Below are 15,602 nucleotides of genomic sequence, written 5' to 3' on the forward strand. Positions count from 1 at the left end.
GAGTTTACAGTATATTAGCTTTTTGGGGAAATGGTTTCTATCTCCTGGCTCCAAATCCTTAATTGCTGACCGATTGTGCATGAAATGATGGACTCCACTTCAAACCAGTCCTGTCTCTGGAGCTATGTTAATATTATGACTGAAACGCATTGAAAAAAACTTTTGGATAAATTGTTTATGGTTGGCGATAGAAACCAACTAATGTGTTACGATTCCAACACCAGAGGGAAACATTACCCCCCCCCCCCCCCCCCAATCACACTGCGATCTTACACGATTACATCAGCATTCCAAGTTTCCTAAATCCTCCTGCTTAGAGGCTCAGGACGTTTTTAGTATAATTTTATTATTCATATAGACATAATGAAGGCGCAGTACATTTTCTGTATTCTTCACCACACTGACATTGATTAGTGCTGTTTGTTTCTAGGCCCTATCTATGTGCAAGTATAATACTAAGCAGTCGCCCACGCCCAAATAAGTGGTAGGCCTTCATCAGTATTTTGCACCTTTGCAAGCTCCTCCATATAGAGTTTTTTTCTGTATGTTGAGGGATGTGGAGTCTATACCTGCCCTTGTATCTCATATTAGAATACCAGTAAGTATGGGCGCTTTGTTCTTTTATATAGGACATCCAATTGATACAGTCTTGTGATGTACCAGGGATAGCTAGCAAGTAGGACCTACATTGAGCATACGAAGGGCTCATGCGTGCTGATACCGCTATGTTACAGATCCATGACACTTTGCCAATGCCCTGTTACTGTGTCTGTTTGCTTCTGAGAGAGAAGACAGGACCTCGTGGAGTTGCTTTGAGTCTACAGCATGTACCCATAAGGACTTTGCTATACGCAGCTTTGGTGTTCATGTAAATGTTACAGTAATTCGAAGCCTTCTGCAACACATAGCAGAATTTGGTGTCCTGTGGAAGATTGTGCACTTAAACCTACATGCCTAACATATGGCTTTTGATGCAGAATTGAAAATTGCTTAATTCTGCATCAAAATCTGTATTTAGACATACAGATTCCCACTGCAGCAAATTCCGTTGCAGAATGTGGGACAATTCCATTGCTTCTGCCAGGCTCTCGATTTTTGGGACAATTCCATTGCTTCTGCCAGGCTCTCGATTTTTGGGACAATTCCATTGCTTCTGCCAGGCTCTCGATTTTTGGGACAATTCCATTGCTTCTGCCAGGCTCTCGATTTTTGGGACAATTCCATTGCTTCTGCCAGGCTCTCGATTTTTGGGACAATTCCATTGCTTCTGCCAGGCTCTCGATTTTTGGGACAATTCCATTGCTTCTGCCAGGCTCTCGATTTTTGGGACAATTGCAGTGCTTCTGCCAGGTTCTCGATTTTTGGGACAATTCCTTTGCTTTTTTTTTTTTTAAGGTTCGTAACCCTCTGAAGCTAGCCAGAGTGCAGTCTCTGAAAATCTGCCTACAGATTAAAATCCAGCAACAAATTTCTTTAGGAACTAGTGCGTTCTATGCTCATGAATGATCTTCTCACAGTCTGTGCTGCATCAAGGTACGTTTTTAGAAGGAAAGATCGGCTGGTGCAGATTGCTCTAAATATTGTTCCTGTGGGACAGCTGTGATAGATGATACACAGTTCTACCAAAAGTAATTGGAAACCTGGGCAAGAATCAAAAGTATCTATTTCCATGTGTTAATACTTAGTGGGGCTCCTTTGGCCCTAATGACATCAGATGCTCTCCGTGGCATACTTCCTACGAACGTCTGGAACGCTTCAGCTGGTATTTCCCTCCGTTCATCCTGAAAACATCTGGTGAGTGCTCTCTAGCTGGATGTTGTTCGTATTTCCTGATCCGACTGTTCAGTTTGTCCCAAAGATGTTCAGTAGGGTTCAGGCAGCCCAATTGTGGAACGTCCATTTTCTCAAACCAGCATTGGATCTGTGACAAGGCGCGTTGTCTTGTTGGAAGTATGGCCAACCATTCCCAGAATATTGTCACATTGTCAGCAACAGATTATTGGCTAGAATGTCAGGGTACACCTCCGTATTCATGGATCTTGTTTACTGCAACCAATGGACCAAGACCATAACTGAACCTCCGCTGTACTTAGCTGTTGGCACAACACACTCAGGCAAAAGGCATTCCCCAGGCATCCATTTCAAGATGGAGTAGCATGATTCATCACTCCATAGAATGTTCTAGTGCTCAACTGTCTCATGATGACACTCTTTGCACCATTGTAGACAGGCTGATGCATCATCTTTGAGAGAACTCGTCAGATGTTTGCAGGATGACTCAAGGGAAATACCAGCTGAAGTGTATCAGACTTAGTAGAAAGTGTGCCACAGAGAGTATCTGATGTCATTAGAGCCAAAGGAGCCCTATTAAGTAATAACCTATTGTAATTAATACTACTTTTGAGTCTTGCACCAGTGTCCAATTACTTTTGGAACGATAGTGTATTTTGGCACCCATTGACATCCATGTTCCTCATAGGAATCATTTGGAAATTGTGGCAGTACGCAGGTTGAACCATAATGTAGATGCCCTAAGGTGAGGTCAGGATAATCAAAAACCTCCTGTTGAGCAGAGGCATACAGCAAGCTTTGCCAAATGGTCACAACTTCCTCTCTGTATTCTGCACATATTGTTTTGTCTTTTCTTCTTTAATTAAAAATTCCTAAGTCTGTGCTCATTTCTAGCAAAATGCAATTGGCATCCTCATACAGGGTTTGTGGGGGAAGCCTTTTCTGATGAACTGCTTTACTACTACTCTCCAGCTTGCAAGAAGTATTTAAAACGCCTCCGTAACATTTACCACCAAGTAACGTTACTCCACCTAATTGCCTCCACAGTAGTCCCGTATGCAGAAATATGTAGCAGGCTGTTATGGTGGATAGTTAAGAGCCTGGGAAGAAGAGCGTATAGTCACTGTTATCTAAGACCATGAAATTCTTCATGCCTCTTCAGTTGATCGTTTGTCTGTCTTGGGGATATTTTTATCGGCTTGTTCTCTCCTTGGGAGGGGTAACATGAGGCAAAATTAAACCTGGTACGACGACGGTGATGGTGGGATACGAAGCCTTTTAAATTTGGATCTTACTGCATGTTTCTGTTAATGGGTAGAGGGGTGGGTTTGTGGTGCAAGCTGCCTCTCTGACCTTGAGTCACTAGTACTGGCATTCCTTTGAAGAGAGAGCCTGAGATTGGCAGGGACAGCTGTGCCCGAGCGTGGGGGCTGGGGCTAAATCTGGGACTCTCGCACAACCAAGGCGTATGGATTTTCACTGACAAGCTTGGGTACCTCTATGTTATCTTATCACAGTTCTTATGCTTGTTCAGTTGCAAGTCAGGATCAAGAAGCTCCCTTCGGGAAACCTATATCTTCTGGTTGGGTTTAACAGCTGTCCATTCACCTTTATACCTCCGGAAGCTCACGTTCCTGGGAAAGTATGGACCGCCGGTTTCTGTAGCCTCAACTTTGATCTGGATTCTACTTGGCAGCTTATTGTATTTGCGTACATAAGATTTTATGAACCTTCTGGGTGTGGGGATGGGGCAGGACCAAACCAAACAACAGATCCAAAAAGGACTTCAATTATACCAGTCAAACCAGACCGAAAAGGCTTTACAAGTTTGGACTAAAGTTTTGGAGAAGACTACGGATCCCGCTGGCAGGTTTCGAGTCCTTGGATGCCTGATCACAGCTCATTCTGAGATGGGAAGGTATAAGGACATGTTGAAGGTAACTACAGATGTGGACCGGGTTTTGGTACTTATGCAAGCATTGGTGTGGACTCGGAGATATGGCCATGACATTCCGATATCAAATCCTTTGTCTAACATGCCAGGAAAAAAATGTCCTACTTGTAGCAAAATCTACTCAGATTTAACATGCGTGTTGCCCTATTTGAGGAAATACTAGGGACATTTTTTTGAAAGTGTTGAGATGCTTGGCATCCCTCAGCTTAAAGGGGTTTTCCGAGTTAAAAACACACATTGGTGGCAGTGGGGGTGGGGTGGGGAAATAAATCATATATAACAAAAGAATCAACACTAGTTATCTCCCCGCTGCTCCCTCACCACCACTCTGGTCCCTCGGTCTTTTGTTTACTTGGGTTGCAGTGGTCATATGGTTGTTTACCCACGTGACCACTGCAACCAATAGGAGACGTCATCAGTGATGTCTCCGATTAGAAGCCCACATGACAGATTTACGGGGCGTTACCTGCCATGGTGAATATATTGCTTTTCGAAAGTTTTGACCGTTGGGGGTCCAAAACTATATAAAAAGTTAAGTTGGACAATACCTTTAAGTATCAAGATGTGCTCTTTTAGGTCCATGCTGAAGCACTGGAATTGGGCATGCTTGAACGATCCTAACATTGGAATACCAGTTTAAGTGATTCTATTGAAGTTTAGACTAATTTCTGGAAGCTATGTTCTGTTGTAGATACATATGATCACTGTGCAAGGTTGAATCTGCAAAATTACAGTTATGAGAAAAAGTTAAGGGAACCCCTTTGGCATGACCTGGATTTCTACATTGAGTACTACTAAAATGTAGTTTCATTGTTATTTAAGTCACATTTATAGACAAACACAATCTAACTAACAGCACACAAACAGTTGTATCATTCACATCTTTTATTGCGCACATTACATCCACAGCACAGGGAGAAAAAGTAAGTGAACCTCTGTGTTAATGACTTCTCCAGGTAATTTTTTTGCAACTGTATCAGTCTGCTGGTGCCCGACTGGATGGTGCTTAAGCAAATAAATCCTTCCTCACACATTTAAAAATATTGGCCAGGGTAACTATAGAGGAGAGTGGGCCCCAAAATGGCCCTGGCGTTGGTCCATGTCACTATGCCATCTTCAAAACGGAACAGTCTAGGGCTTGTTGATCCTTGGAGTATCTCTTGGAGAACTGAAGAAACTTGTGGCTCTTGACTGCTTTACCACTTAAACCTCAGATTGGCAGCATTACCCCAATTGGTACAGAATTCTATGGTCGCACCATCACGACCTCCAGAAGAACCCAAAATTCAAAAGATAGGATTGCACATACTTGAATTTGCAAAATGCAGAAGTTCGTGAAGGCTTTTATTACAGATGTTTCAGATGTTCACAGTATATCCAAGCAATGTTTCGGGCAGTATAGCCCTTTATCAAGCATAGAATGAAAGCACCAGAGTCCAGCATAGAGTAATAGTCACCTTTCACACTGCGGCAGTAGCGTCTGGTAGACTCAACTACCAGCCCTTTCTGGACTTGTTTTTCCATGACTCTACGCCGGACTCTGGTGCTTTTGCTCTTTGCTTGATAAAGGGCTATACTGCCCAAAACATTGCTTTGGATATACTATGAACATCTGATACATCTGTAATAAAAGTCTTAACCAACTTCTGCAGCTTCAAGAAGTGTGTGCAATTCTGTCCTTTGAATTTTGGGTTCTTCTGGAGGTTGTGATGGTGGGACCTTAGGATTCTGCACCACGCTAGTACCAATTGGGGTAGTGCTGCCAATCTGTGTTTAAGTGATAAAGCAGGCAAGAGCCACAGGTCTCTTCGGTTCTCCAAGAGATGTGTCCATGGATCAACAAACTCCAAACTTCTGTTATGAAAATGGCATGGTGATATGGACCAACGCCAATGCTATTCTGGGGCCCACTCTTCTAGAGGAAGGAGCTGGTGGAGAGGAGTCCTGGTGCAGGTTCTCAGTACCTATAGTGAGGTATGAGCAACTTGATTTGGGACCTCTTCATTCATGAGTTTATAGGAATTACAACCTCGCCTGCCCCTATGGTATTTATGCTACTGGAAGTTGGCCACTTGTGAAGGGGAATGGATACTTTCATGGTTCCTTGGTACAGCATAGTGTGTAGACAACTATGCAGAGAAATGCTTTGCATGCATGAAACTATACACCAATCATGATTGAATTTCATTGCTATCCCTGTATCCATGTTCCAGTTTATTGAAAAGTACAACAAAAGTTTGGCCACAGATACAAGTCGTGAGATCTCTGCAGGTTTTTTTTTTTGCCACTCACTTCCTGAACATGTTGAGTACATTGCTTTTTAAAGTGCAGAGCGCAACCAAAATAACTTTCCCTGTGAGTAGGAGAAAGAACACATTTCATCTCTGGAATGCCGTCTGAATCTGTGTTATGCAAGAAAGTTCTTAAAGCGATAGCATCACAATTACATCAGTCATGAAAAATGACAATAACGGTGATTAGAGATTCACAGAAAAGTGTCATGTACCCTTTAATTAATTAAAATTAAAAAAATTTTTAGTGATCAGATTATAAGGCAACGCGATTTTTGTGTCTAAGAAAAGTTTATTTGTTTCTGTTAGCTTACTGTAAAATATAATGAAAAATAACTTTCATTTTGAAAAAAGTTTGCTTTTGTGGTCAGGACATCGATAATTAAAAATATATGATTTTGAATTTCAAATGTTTCAAGGACATACACAGTGAGAAAAGAAATTACTTCCAATCATGAGCCGAAGTCATTATACAATGCAGAGTATGTCCAAACAGTTCAAAATTAATGAAAAGGAAAATCGATTGACGATTTTGTATTTGGTCACTTTCACGGACGAGCCCCCAGATGTAGTCGCCCATCATATTCTCACTGTGTTGTCCTTGGCAGCGACGTTCAAACTGCTGCATATCTTAGTGGAACCTTTCTCCTTCTTCCTCAGAGTATGCTCCCATGTTCTGCTTGAATTTATGGAGATAAGAATCCGGGATATCAACCTTGAGCAACATCCTGCAGCTCATAATATGGTATTTCTTCACCATCGTCTCCACCAACTCCACATAGTCATCTGCTTTCTGATTTCCCAAGAACCCCTGAACCGCGGCAACAAAACTGTTCCAAGCTGCTTTCTGTACTTCTGTGAGCATATAAGGAAATTTCAGACATTCTATGATCCTCTTGTGGTCCCACAAAGATGCCAGCTTTTACTTCGGCCTCAATCGGCTTCGGGAACAAGTTTAGTAGATGTTTCATGGCTGTAGATTCTTTATCTAGAGCTGTGGCAAACTGTTTCGAGTTTTATGTGAAGAGGTGGCATCAGAATCATCTACTAGGGGTTCCCACTTGACGTTGCTTCGTCCGACAGTGACGTCAATGCGTTCAGGCCAGTCTCGTCGATTGTAGCATTCAGTTTTGGCTCTGCTATCCCAAAGACAAAGATAGCAAGGAAACTTTGTGAAACCCCCTTGAAGAACCCATTAGGAAAGTAACCATCTTGCAGTCTCCAATTACCTCCCAACCCTACTGATCGTACTTCAGAACTTGCAACGGGAATTTGACACTACTGGACTCCTCCTTGAAATGTACAGAGTGAGCCACGGGAAGGTCTTAATGGACAGAACCAGACATTTTCATTAGAGATGAGCGAACGTGCTCGGCCACGCCCCTTTTTCGCCCGAATACCGCGATTCCGTACTCGGGCGAAAAAATTCGGGGGTCGCCGTGGCGGCGTGGGGGGTTGCAGCGGGGAGTGGGGGGGAGAGGGAGAGAGAGAGGGCTCCCCCCGCTGCTACCCCCCACGCCGCCACGCCTCTCCCCGGCGCACCAGTGTACTTTTCACCCGAGTAGTGAAGTACTCGAAAATCGCGGTGCTCGATTGCGAAATCGCCCTTACCGAGTACGTTCGCTCATCTCTAATTTTCATAAATTTTGATCTGTATGGACATATTCTGCATTGTATAAATACTTTGGCTCATGATTGTAAGCAATTTCTTTTCTCACTGTGTATGTCCTTGAAACATTCGAAATCCAAATGATATATTTTTAAAATGATCGATGTCCTGAGCACAAAAGCAAACGTTTTTCGAAATGAAAGTTATTTTCCATTATATTTTACAATAAGCTAACAGGAACACATAAACCTTTCTTAGACACAAAAATCACGGTGTTTTTGTTGCCTAGTGTTATATTAGAAAAAACTAACTGCGCCCTATAATGTCCAAACTATAATATCTAGATGAGCAAGCGGAATAACCACCCCAAAAAGGGCGACCCCACACTGGAACCTGACGTGCCTCTCTCTATATGTCCCTAATTAAAAAACACAGTGATCTCCAATCTGTGGCTCTTCAGCTATTGCTAAACTACATGCTGCCAGTTGCAGTTTCACAAAAGCTGGAGATCTGAAGGTCATATAGTGCTCTTGCTGAGAATCGTACCTAATAGTGTATTCTATAGCCAAGGTAGACAAATACGCTGTGAATATGTCGATAACAGGAAAACCAGGATTTGGCATATTCAAACATGTAGCTGGAGAATTAGTGCAGACAGCCTTTACCCTGAGAAAGATTATGCATTCTTATTACTAGCCCCATTGTTCCACAGAACTGAGTTAAGTTCAAAGGTTGCTTCAGTATGACCTCGGGGGGAGGGGGGGGGGGGGCGTTGCAACCGTAAAATACATTTTAACAGCCACACAACGGACATCGTGAACTGGCCTGGTCATCAACCTCATCTACAAACATGATACTCAGTTGACACCATAAAAAACTACTCAACTCAGGTATTGGATGACTTCCTTCCAATGCATTGCTCTCTAAGGCCTCATGCATACACAATCACTGTATGTGCATGGACTGTACTAGAGATCAGCAAAGTGGATCCAATTGCACTTGGGTGCAATCACATGGTGCTTCTATGAATATTCCCTCTAGAAGGAACCCTACTAGAAGAGACTAACAGAGAATTTAAAATTGCCAGATCACCCCTGGCACTGATGGATATAACGTTGTGTTGCAGCACAACAGCCACAACACAAAGTGGGTCTGGGTTGACGTCATAACATCATCCGGGCCCATGTGACTGCAGCGTTGATGCATGCACCCTGTCATTTGACAGACAGCCATCTGTTGGTATGGGGTTTGATTGATTGGCAGGAGGAGGTGGTTTCCCCAGCTGGTTAATCAACCATTATTGTAATATTTATGCTCCGTCCCCTCCTCTCAGAGGACACCGGTTATTCCTCTGCATGGTGGAATTCTGGCCTGTTCCATGACCTCCTGCTGACATCGTAGTTAGATTAGTGCCTGGTGTTCTTACTTATTGCTTGGTCTGGCAGACATGGGCGTCGTGCTCTGAATCTGTGATTGCCTTTTTTTTTCAGAACTGTCATGGTTAAATTGGTTCTGCCTCTTCCGCCCAGCTGTAGATTGTTGGCCATCTCTTCACTACTATATAGAGGCCTCAGACCTGACAACCCCTGCTGCAGTGTTGGTGTATGAGCCCTCATATATGCACGTGTCACAGCTGCTCCTGTTTGTTCCTGTGTTTGCAGTTTATGCTTTGTTTTCAGTTTGCTCAAGTACTTCCAGCCTGGTCCTGAACTTGCTCACTCCTTGGTTCTGCAGACGGTGTTATCCAACTTCTTGGATTCCTGGTTACTAGTCCTGACAGGGTTAATCAGCGCCTAGGTTCCCGAGCAGGGCCACCCATGTCAGGGTGAATTTTCTGCTGTTGATAGGCAGGGACTTTCCATCTCCTGCTTCCAGCAGAGGGCTAGATCCCCTGGTCACCTTGCATTCTAAGTCATGCCTTTTAGCAGTGAGCATCTGGGTTTCTGGACTCGGCTGTCTGCCCTGCCAGTCTGTTCCATCTACTGTTGGGCGACACAGCAGATCCACATCAAATCCCTAACATTTATAACTTGGTGTAGTTATTTACATCTGCCAATTATCTAGGCCCCCAGGTTCAAGACATGGGGCCATCCTTGGCAGTTTGGTTGTCCCACTTCTAGGTAGGGTTTTCCCATACTAGTATGTGTGATGGGATTTCCCGTTCCACATTGTTTAGTTTTGTTCTCTGAGTTTTTAAACTGTGTGTATATCTGCTCTTTTGGACAAGTATCCATCCGATCCGGACAAGGTGTTTTTGGTGTCCGACATGGACGTAACAAATAGATGCATGGACTAAAGTGATGACGTTGAATTTCTTATTGATTACTACGCGATGCAACACCAAACTGGGAACTGGTTTTCCCTCCGCCATGTTTAGCATGATGGTTTTGGTGTAGGTCTGCAGTGTTCTTTTTTTCCTCTAAATATGCTGTTGTGCTAAAAAGTTCTACTTTTGTCTCATCTATCCAGAGAATACTCTCCCAGAAAGCACTGTGGAATATCCTGGTGGTCTTTAGCAAATGTGAGACAGGCTGCAGTGATCTTTTTTGGACAGCAGCGGCTTCCTTTTCTAACCATGTTCACCTTTTCTAACGATGGATATATGAACAGAGGTTTTTGCCGTTTGTGAAGTCTTCTGTTGGTCTTTAGCTCTTACCGTTGGGTCTTTTCCTGTCTCTCTAAGGGTGCCTTCACATGGGATGTTAATGCTGGGAAATTTATAAGACTTCTTCTGAGGTCTTCTGAAAGTTATTGACATTGAGTCATGGTTGACACAAACCAATCTTTGACAAGCGTAGATTTGTCAGTAACCATGTATTGTGTGGCTTTATTTAATGGGAAAAGCACCTGTGACACCCACATTTCCAATCTTATCTCCTTCATTGAAACACCCTTGGTCAATTAACTCTTGTAGAAGTGATTAACACCAAGGTTCACATACATTTTCTCTACAAAGAGCAGTTGCCCATATATTTTAATCAGTAGCATGTAATACTACAAATTTGGCACACCTCACATAAGTGTCAGAATGGTGGGGGTAAAGAAGCTGGGCCAATCCAGAGAATGAAGCATCTAGGCCTCTGCTGTCACTGAAGAGCGAACAGAATAAGCATATTCTCATTTAGAGGTTACCTTGACGCCCGTTGATTTCAATCTCCACCAGTTTGGTACTTATGACATGTCTGAATGACATTCTAGGAATACTAATGTACTTCATCAGGCACTATCTTACTATGTTTATTATGAACTTCTGGAAAGGCCAGGAAGTGCATTAAATTATATAAAAAGAATGTCAAAATTTGTTGTTGGAAGACGGGTGAACTGGAAGAGGGATGCAGGGTTTTTCAGATGTCGCACCACAGAGGATTTTGTAGTTGAGAAGCACAACTGCAGCTTTCTATGTGTGATTGTACTGTTGATATAAGATCATGCAAACTCGTAGGCTGTGGAAGCTGACATCCCAGATGGTTCCATACATGTTCTATTGGTGATAAATCTGGTGACCGGGCAGCCGTGGAAGTGTGACAATGTTGTGGGCTTCCTGTAGGAAGCCACCATTAGAGGAACACATGTGGCTGCAGGATATCCTGAACATATCGTAGAGCTGTCATTGTCCCTCATACCATCATGACTGACTGTCGTATGTGATCGCCCCCCTGCAGGGGGCAGTGTGCTGATCCACAGCAAAGACAGGATTGAGGCGAGGTTTCCAGACGCGAACGCGAAAACTAAACATCACTGAAGACAACCTGGTTCCACACCGTAGCATCCCGGTTCATCGTCCATGACTTCACTACAAACGGAGGCGACGTGGATGTCAAAGGTTGTACAAGTAATGGTCACCGTGAGACCAAATGTCCTTCAGCCAAGTGCCTGGAAATGGTTCAGACAGACACAGGGGTGTAACAATGGCGACACCTGTCTCTAGATGGCAGACAACTAAACAGTGGGAGTTCTTCTTGCTTGTCGGATGATCAGACTGGTGGTCTGTAGGGGGGTCCTGAGCCAAGTCACCTTGTGTGCCCTCACACATCCACTGGTCCTAACACCTTCTAACAGTCTGGTTAGACGCTCCTCTCTACTGGTCGTCTGTTGGGGGCGTCCTGAGCCTGGCCACCTTGTGTGCTCTCACACATCCACTGGTCCCAACACCTCCTAACAGGCAGGTCAGACGCTCCTCTCTACTAGTGGTCTGTCAAGGGTCTTGACCCCGGTCGCCTTGTGTGCCCTCACACAGCCACTGGTCCCAACACCTCCTAACAGTCTGGTCAGACACTCCTCTCTACCGGTGGTCTGTAGGGGGCATCCTGAGCCCAGTCACCTTGTGTGCTCTCACACATCCACTGGTCCCAACACCTCCTAACAGTCTGGTCAGACGCTACTCTCTACTGGTGGTCTGTAGGGGGTCCTGAGCATGGTCACCTTGTGTGCCATCACACAGCCACTGGTCCCAACACCCCCTAACAGTCTGGTCAGAACGGCCTGTTGGGGACAAATAATGGATACAACCATCCAGGTTCTCACATTCCAATAATGCTCCCCTCTAAGACTCTGGTAATGGGTCTCTGGTCTCATTTCTGCGTCGTCTAGTGGTCAACAAGCTCCACACAAGCTGAAGAAGAGGTCACTACACACAAGGAGCCTCCAAGAGCCTTTTATAGGCCAAGGGGGGACCAGTTTTAGAGCCACCGGTGATAAGACTGTTCATCTAATCACCACAGCTCTAATTATCTGTATATCTGCTGAAATGGAACTGCAGGACGAGTTTTACAGCAAAAGGACAACTTTTTCTAGGGGCGCGATTTTTTTTTTTTTTGACAGAGCTTTTAGTAAGTGTTTATTACCTATCCGTAGTCCATAAACCAGCAGGTGCCTATACACGGCCTGACAGATTCTCACAGCTGGAGTAATTCTCCAAACAATGACTTTTTATTATAGCCTTTTATTACTATTTACTGCGTTCATGATGGTGCGGATTTTGACTCTGTTATGGATGCAGAATTTGCAGTGGAATTTTCCGCATTTCTGCCCCATGTGACTGTAACCTAAATCAGCCTGCAAGTGCGCATTAAAATTTGCAGTTAACCCTGCGGACTTTGATGCAGAATTCCACAACGGCAAATTCTGCTGCGTCCTGGTCAGAAATATTCTACCCATGGGAAAGAACCCTTATGCAAATGCTACTCACTTCATGACCATATAGGATAACCTCATGTCTTCCCCTTTCGATATCTATTAGGGCATCTGGACCCCTAGGCTATAACCTTATGAGGATGCGTTCCCGCGTAGCTGATCTGCAGTAGATTTTACACTTTGCAACTTAATTCAAATTAATGGGGTGAAGTCTGCCGCAGGTCTGCTCCGAAATCTGCAGCAAATCAGCGATGTGTGAACGCAATGTAAGGGGGGTAAGGGGTGGCGCTCAGTTCCCCTGGTTAAAGGTTGCTGCTCTGATGCCCACATCACATGAGGGTATTGCTATATATGAAGGTCTTTCATATATTCTTTTGTTGGCTTCCTAGTTGAAGCTTCACTTTCCAGCTAAGATTTAATTGTGTCCAATAATCTACAACAGTGATTTCCAACTTGTGGCTCTCCAACTATTGCAAAACTATAACTCCTAGCATGTGGTTTGAGTTTTCATAATTGCTCCTTTTAGCTTCAGGGCTGATGCATAATCAGGTCACAGGATTTGCACATTTCGTACAGTCCAGCATGTGTATTGCTGGAACAGTCCTGCAGCTAATGAGAGCTACACTGACTAGAATAGGGGATTTCTACATAAGCACTTGTATAATATATAATGCACCTGCTGGACATGACATTTCTTAGTGCATATACACGTGACTGGTGCTTCTAAACCAACGTTAAATTGCTGTGTTTCTACTATGTACCAAGTTTAAAAAAATCTGCTAGTTCAGCCTCTTATATGCCAGACTCAGCATCTGGACTTAGTGGAGGATTTCTCATGGATGATGCGTCTCCATAGGACACCTCATTAGCTTTATTGGCTCAACCTACCAAGCTTTTCCACATAGGTTTTTATTTATATAGTGGGCATAGCACCTAGTTGGGGAAGCTGGAGGGTTGGCGGGGCATCTGCCCCAGGTGCTACGTGCAAGATGTAATAAGGTGGTCTGAGGAAAAGCCTTCCTCAACTTCAACTGCCCAGATCACTAAAGAAGGCAACTCTATAGAGAACCCAATAACACATGTGGTACCTCGTGCAACAGGAACCGTCTGGCAAGCGAGTGATCACATGCTATTCTGGGGATTGCATACCGGGGGTTTGTGATTGGAATGAACACATGGCTGAATGTGCTTGTTGGGAAACTTTAATGACAATAGAATAACTTGACCCATGCTTGTTCACTCTTCTGGAGTTTGCGATCTGTCTACCAGATAGCCACACCTGCTCAACAATCTTCATGCTTCTGGATTCACCTTTTCTAGATTTCTTTAGACTGGTACAGCCTTCTTGTCTGCAGAGCCTCACTTTAATCTTACTTGACACGTCAGAGTCGCTTTCAAGCACCTGTGTGTCTGTGCACTTGGGCACATACTACCATTTTTATACAAGCCGGTACTACTTGCAGAACAAGGGCGAGTGCAATGCAGCCATCTTAATGTTGTCCTGCACAAAACTGGGAGGCATGTACATAAAATTATAGAAACATGACAAAATAGTACCCTCCTAAATGGGTATCCGACTACTCTTTTGCCGGGGTATTTAAGTATAGGGATAGGTCAGTAAAATGAATCTTTGCCTCGGATGTAGGAAAGTCTAGCCCAATCTCTGGGTAGCAGCTGCAGCGCTCACAGTCTTCGAGAGTCAAAGAGGCCCTGGTGGGAGTGAAGTGGATGATAACACTTGGAGAAGGGATGGCTCAAGAGGAATAGTAAATCTAATTTCGTACAACTCACACCGCTGATCATCACGTTATTTTCTACTGATGACATCATTGTATGCTGCTGTGATCATGGGGCATCAAAATTGTTGAGGTGTGAGATGCATCATGATGTCAGCTGAGGTCATTGTGACCTACGTGGGGGACCTGACAAATTCTCTAGACGGGTTTCCTGCAGTTGGCGCTTTTCTATTCACTCACCACCCCATATAATATATTACAATATACTGTATTAAGTACAGATAAGAAAAGTTTACCTGCAGATACTAGTTCTGCTTCAGGGTACGTAGGAACATGTTCTGGAGTTGGGGTTTGAAATACTCTGGATGTTACCATTAGGCAACCTATCAGACAAGTCTTTATTACTGGGCTCATCCATAGGGACCTCTACATGTGTGTGAACTGTGATGGAGGCACTGTGGCTGGCTCTATTATGGCCGCATCACAGCTTTAAAGACATTGTGTACCCTTGAATTAATAGAGGGTCTGTCACGAGCGCCTGTTGCTGCTCTATCCATCTCTATGGGACTGCTGGAGATCGCTTTACTTTGCTGTGAAGAGGTGAATTGAGCAGTAGTATATATGTCCAACTGGCGCTACATTCATTCTGTGGTCCACAGGACCCCTGTTCTTGTGATTGGTGAAGGTCCAAGCAGTCAGACTCCCACTGAGCAGACACTTATACCATATTCCTGTGGATAGCGGATAGGTTTTAAACTTGGCACAGCCCCTTTAAAGGTTATTTCAACCTTTACTAATGTTATTGTCTTAATTAGAGATGAGCGAGTATACTCGCTAAGGCACATTACTCGAGCAAGTAGTGCCTTAACCGAGTATCTCCCCGCTCGTCTCTAGAGATTCGGGGAGCGGCGGGGGAGAGCGGGGAGGAACGGAGGGGAGATCTGTCTCTCCCTCTCTCTCCCCTGCTCCCCTCCGCAACTCACCTGTCACCCGCGGCGGCCCCCGAATCTTTAGAGATGAGCGGAGAGATACTCGGCTAAGGCACTACTCGCTCGAGTAATGTGCCTTAGCGAGTATACTCGCTCATC

The 15,602-nt window shown here is 44.2% G+C and overlaps 1 protein-coding gene across 1 annotated transcript in view; it reads left to right on the forward strand.

Annotated features, from left to right (window-relative positions):
- The first annotated feature begins 3,292 nt into the window (after positions 1-3,292).
- The window catches only part of RAPSN (receptor associated protein of the synapse), a 45,835-nt gene continuing 33,525 nt past the window's right edge, over positions 3,293-15,602 (forward strand). Inside the window, exon 1 of the mRNA XM_066583323.1 lies at positions 3,293-3,728. Within this exon, the coding sequence (XP_066439420.1) occupies positions 3,516-3,728 (213 nt within the window). The 5' untranslated portion in view covers positions 3,293-3,515. The remainder of the gene's footprint in view (positions 3,729-15,602) is intronic.

This window comes from Eleutherodactylus coqui, chromosome 11, assembly GCF_035609145.1.
Source record: "Eleutherodactylus coqui strain aEleCoq1 chromosome 11, aEleCoq1.hap1, whole genome shotgun sequence".
In the NCBI taxonomy this organism is placed as follows: domain Eukaryota; kingdom Metazoa; phylum Chordata; class Amphibia; order Anura; family Eleutherodactylidae; genus Eleutherodactylus; species Eleutherodactylus coqui.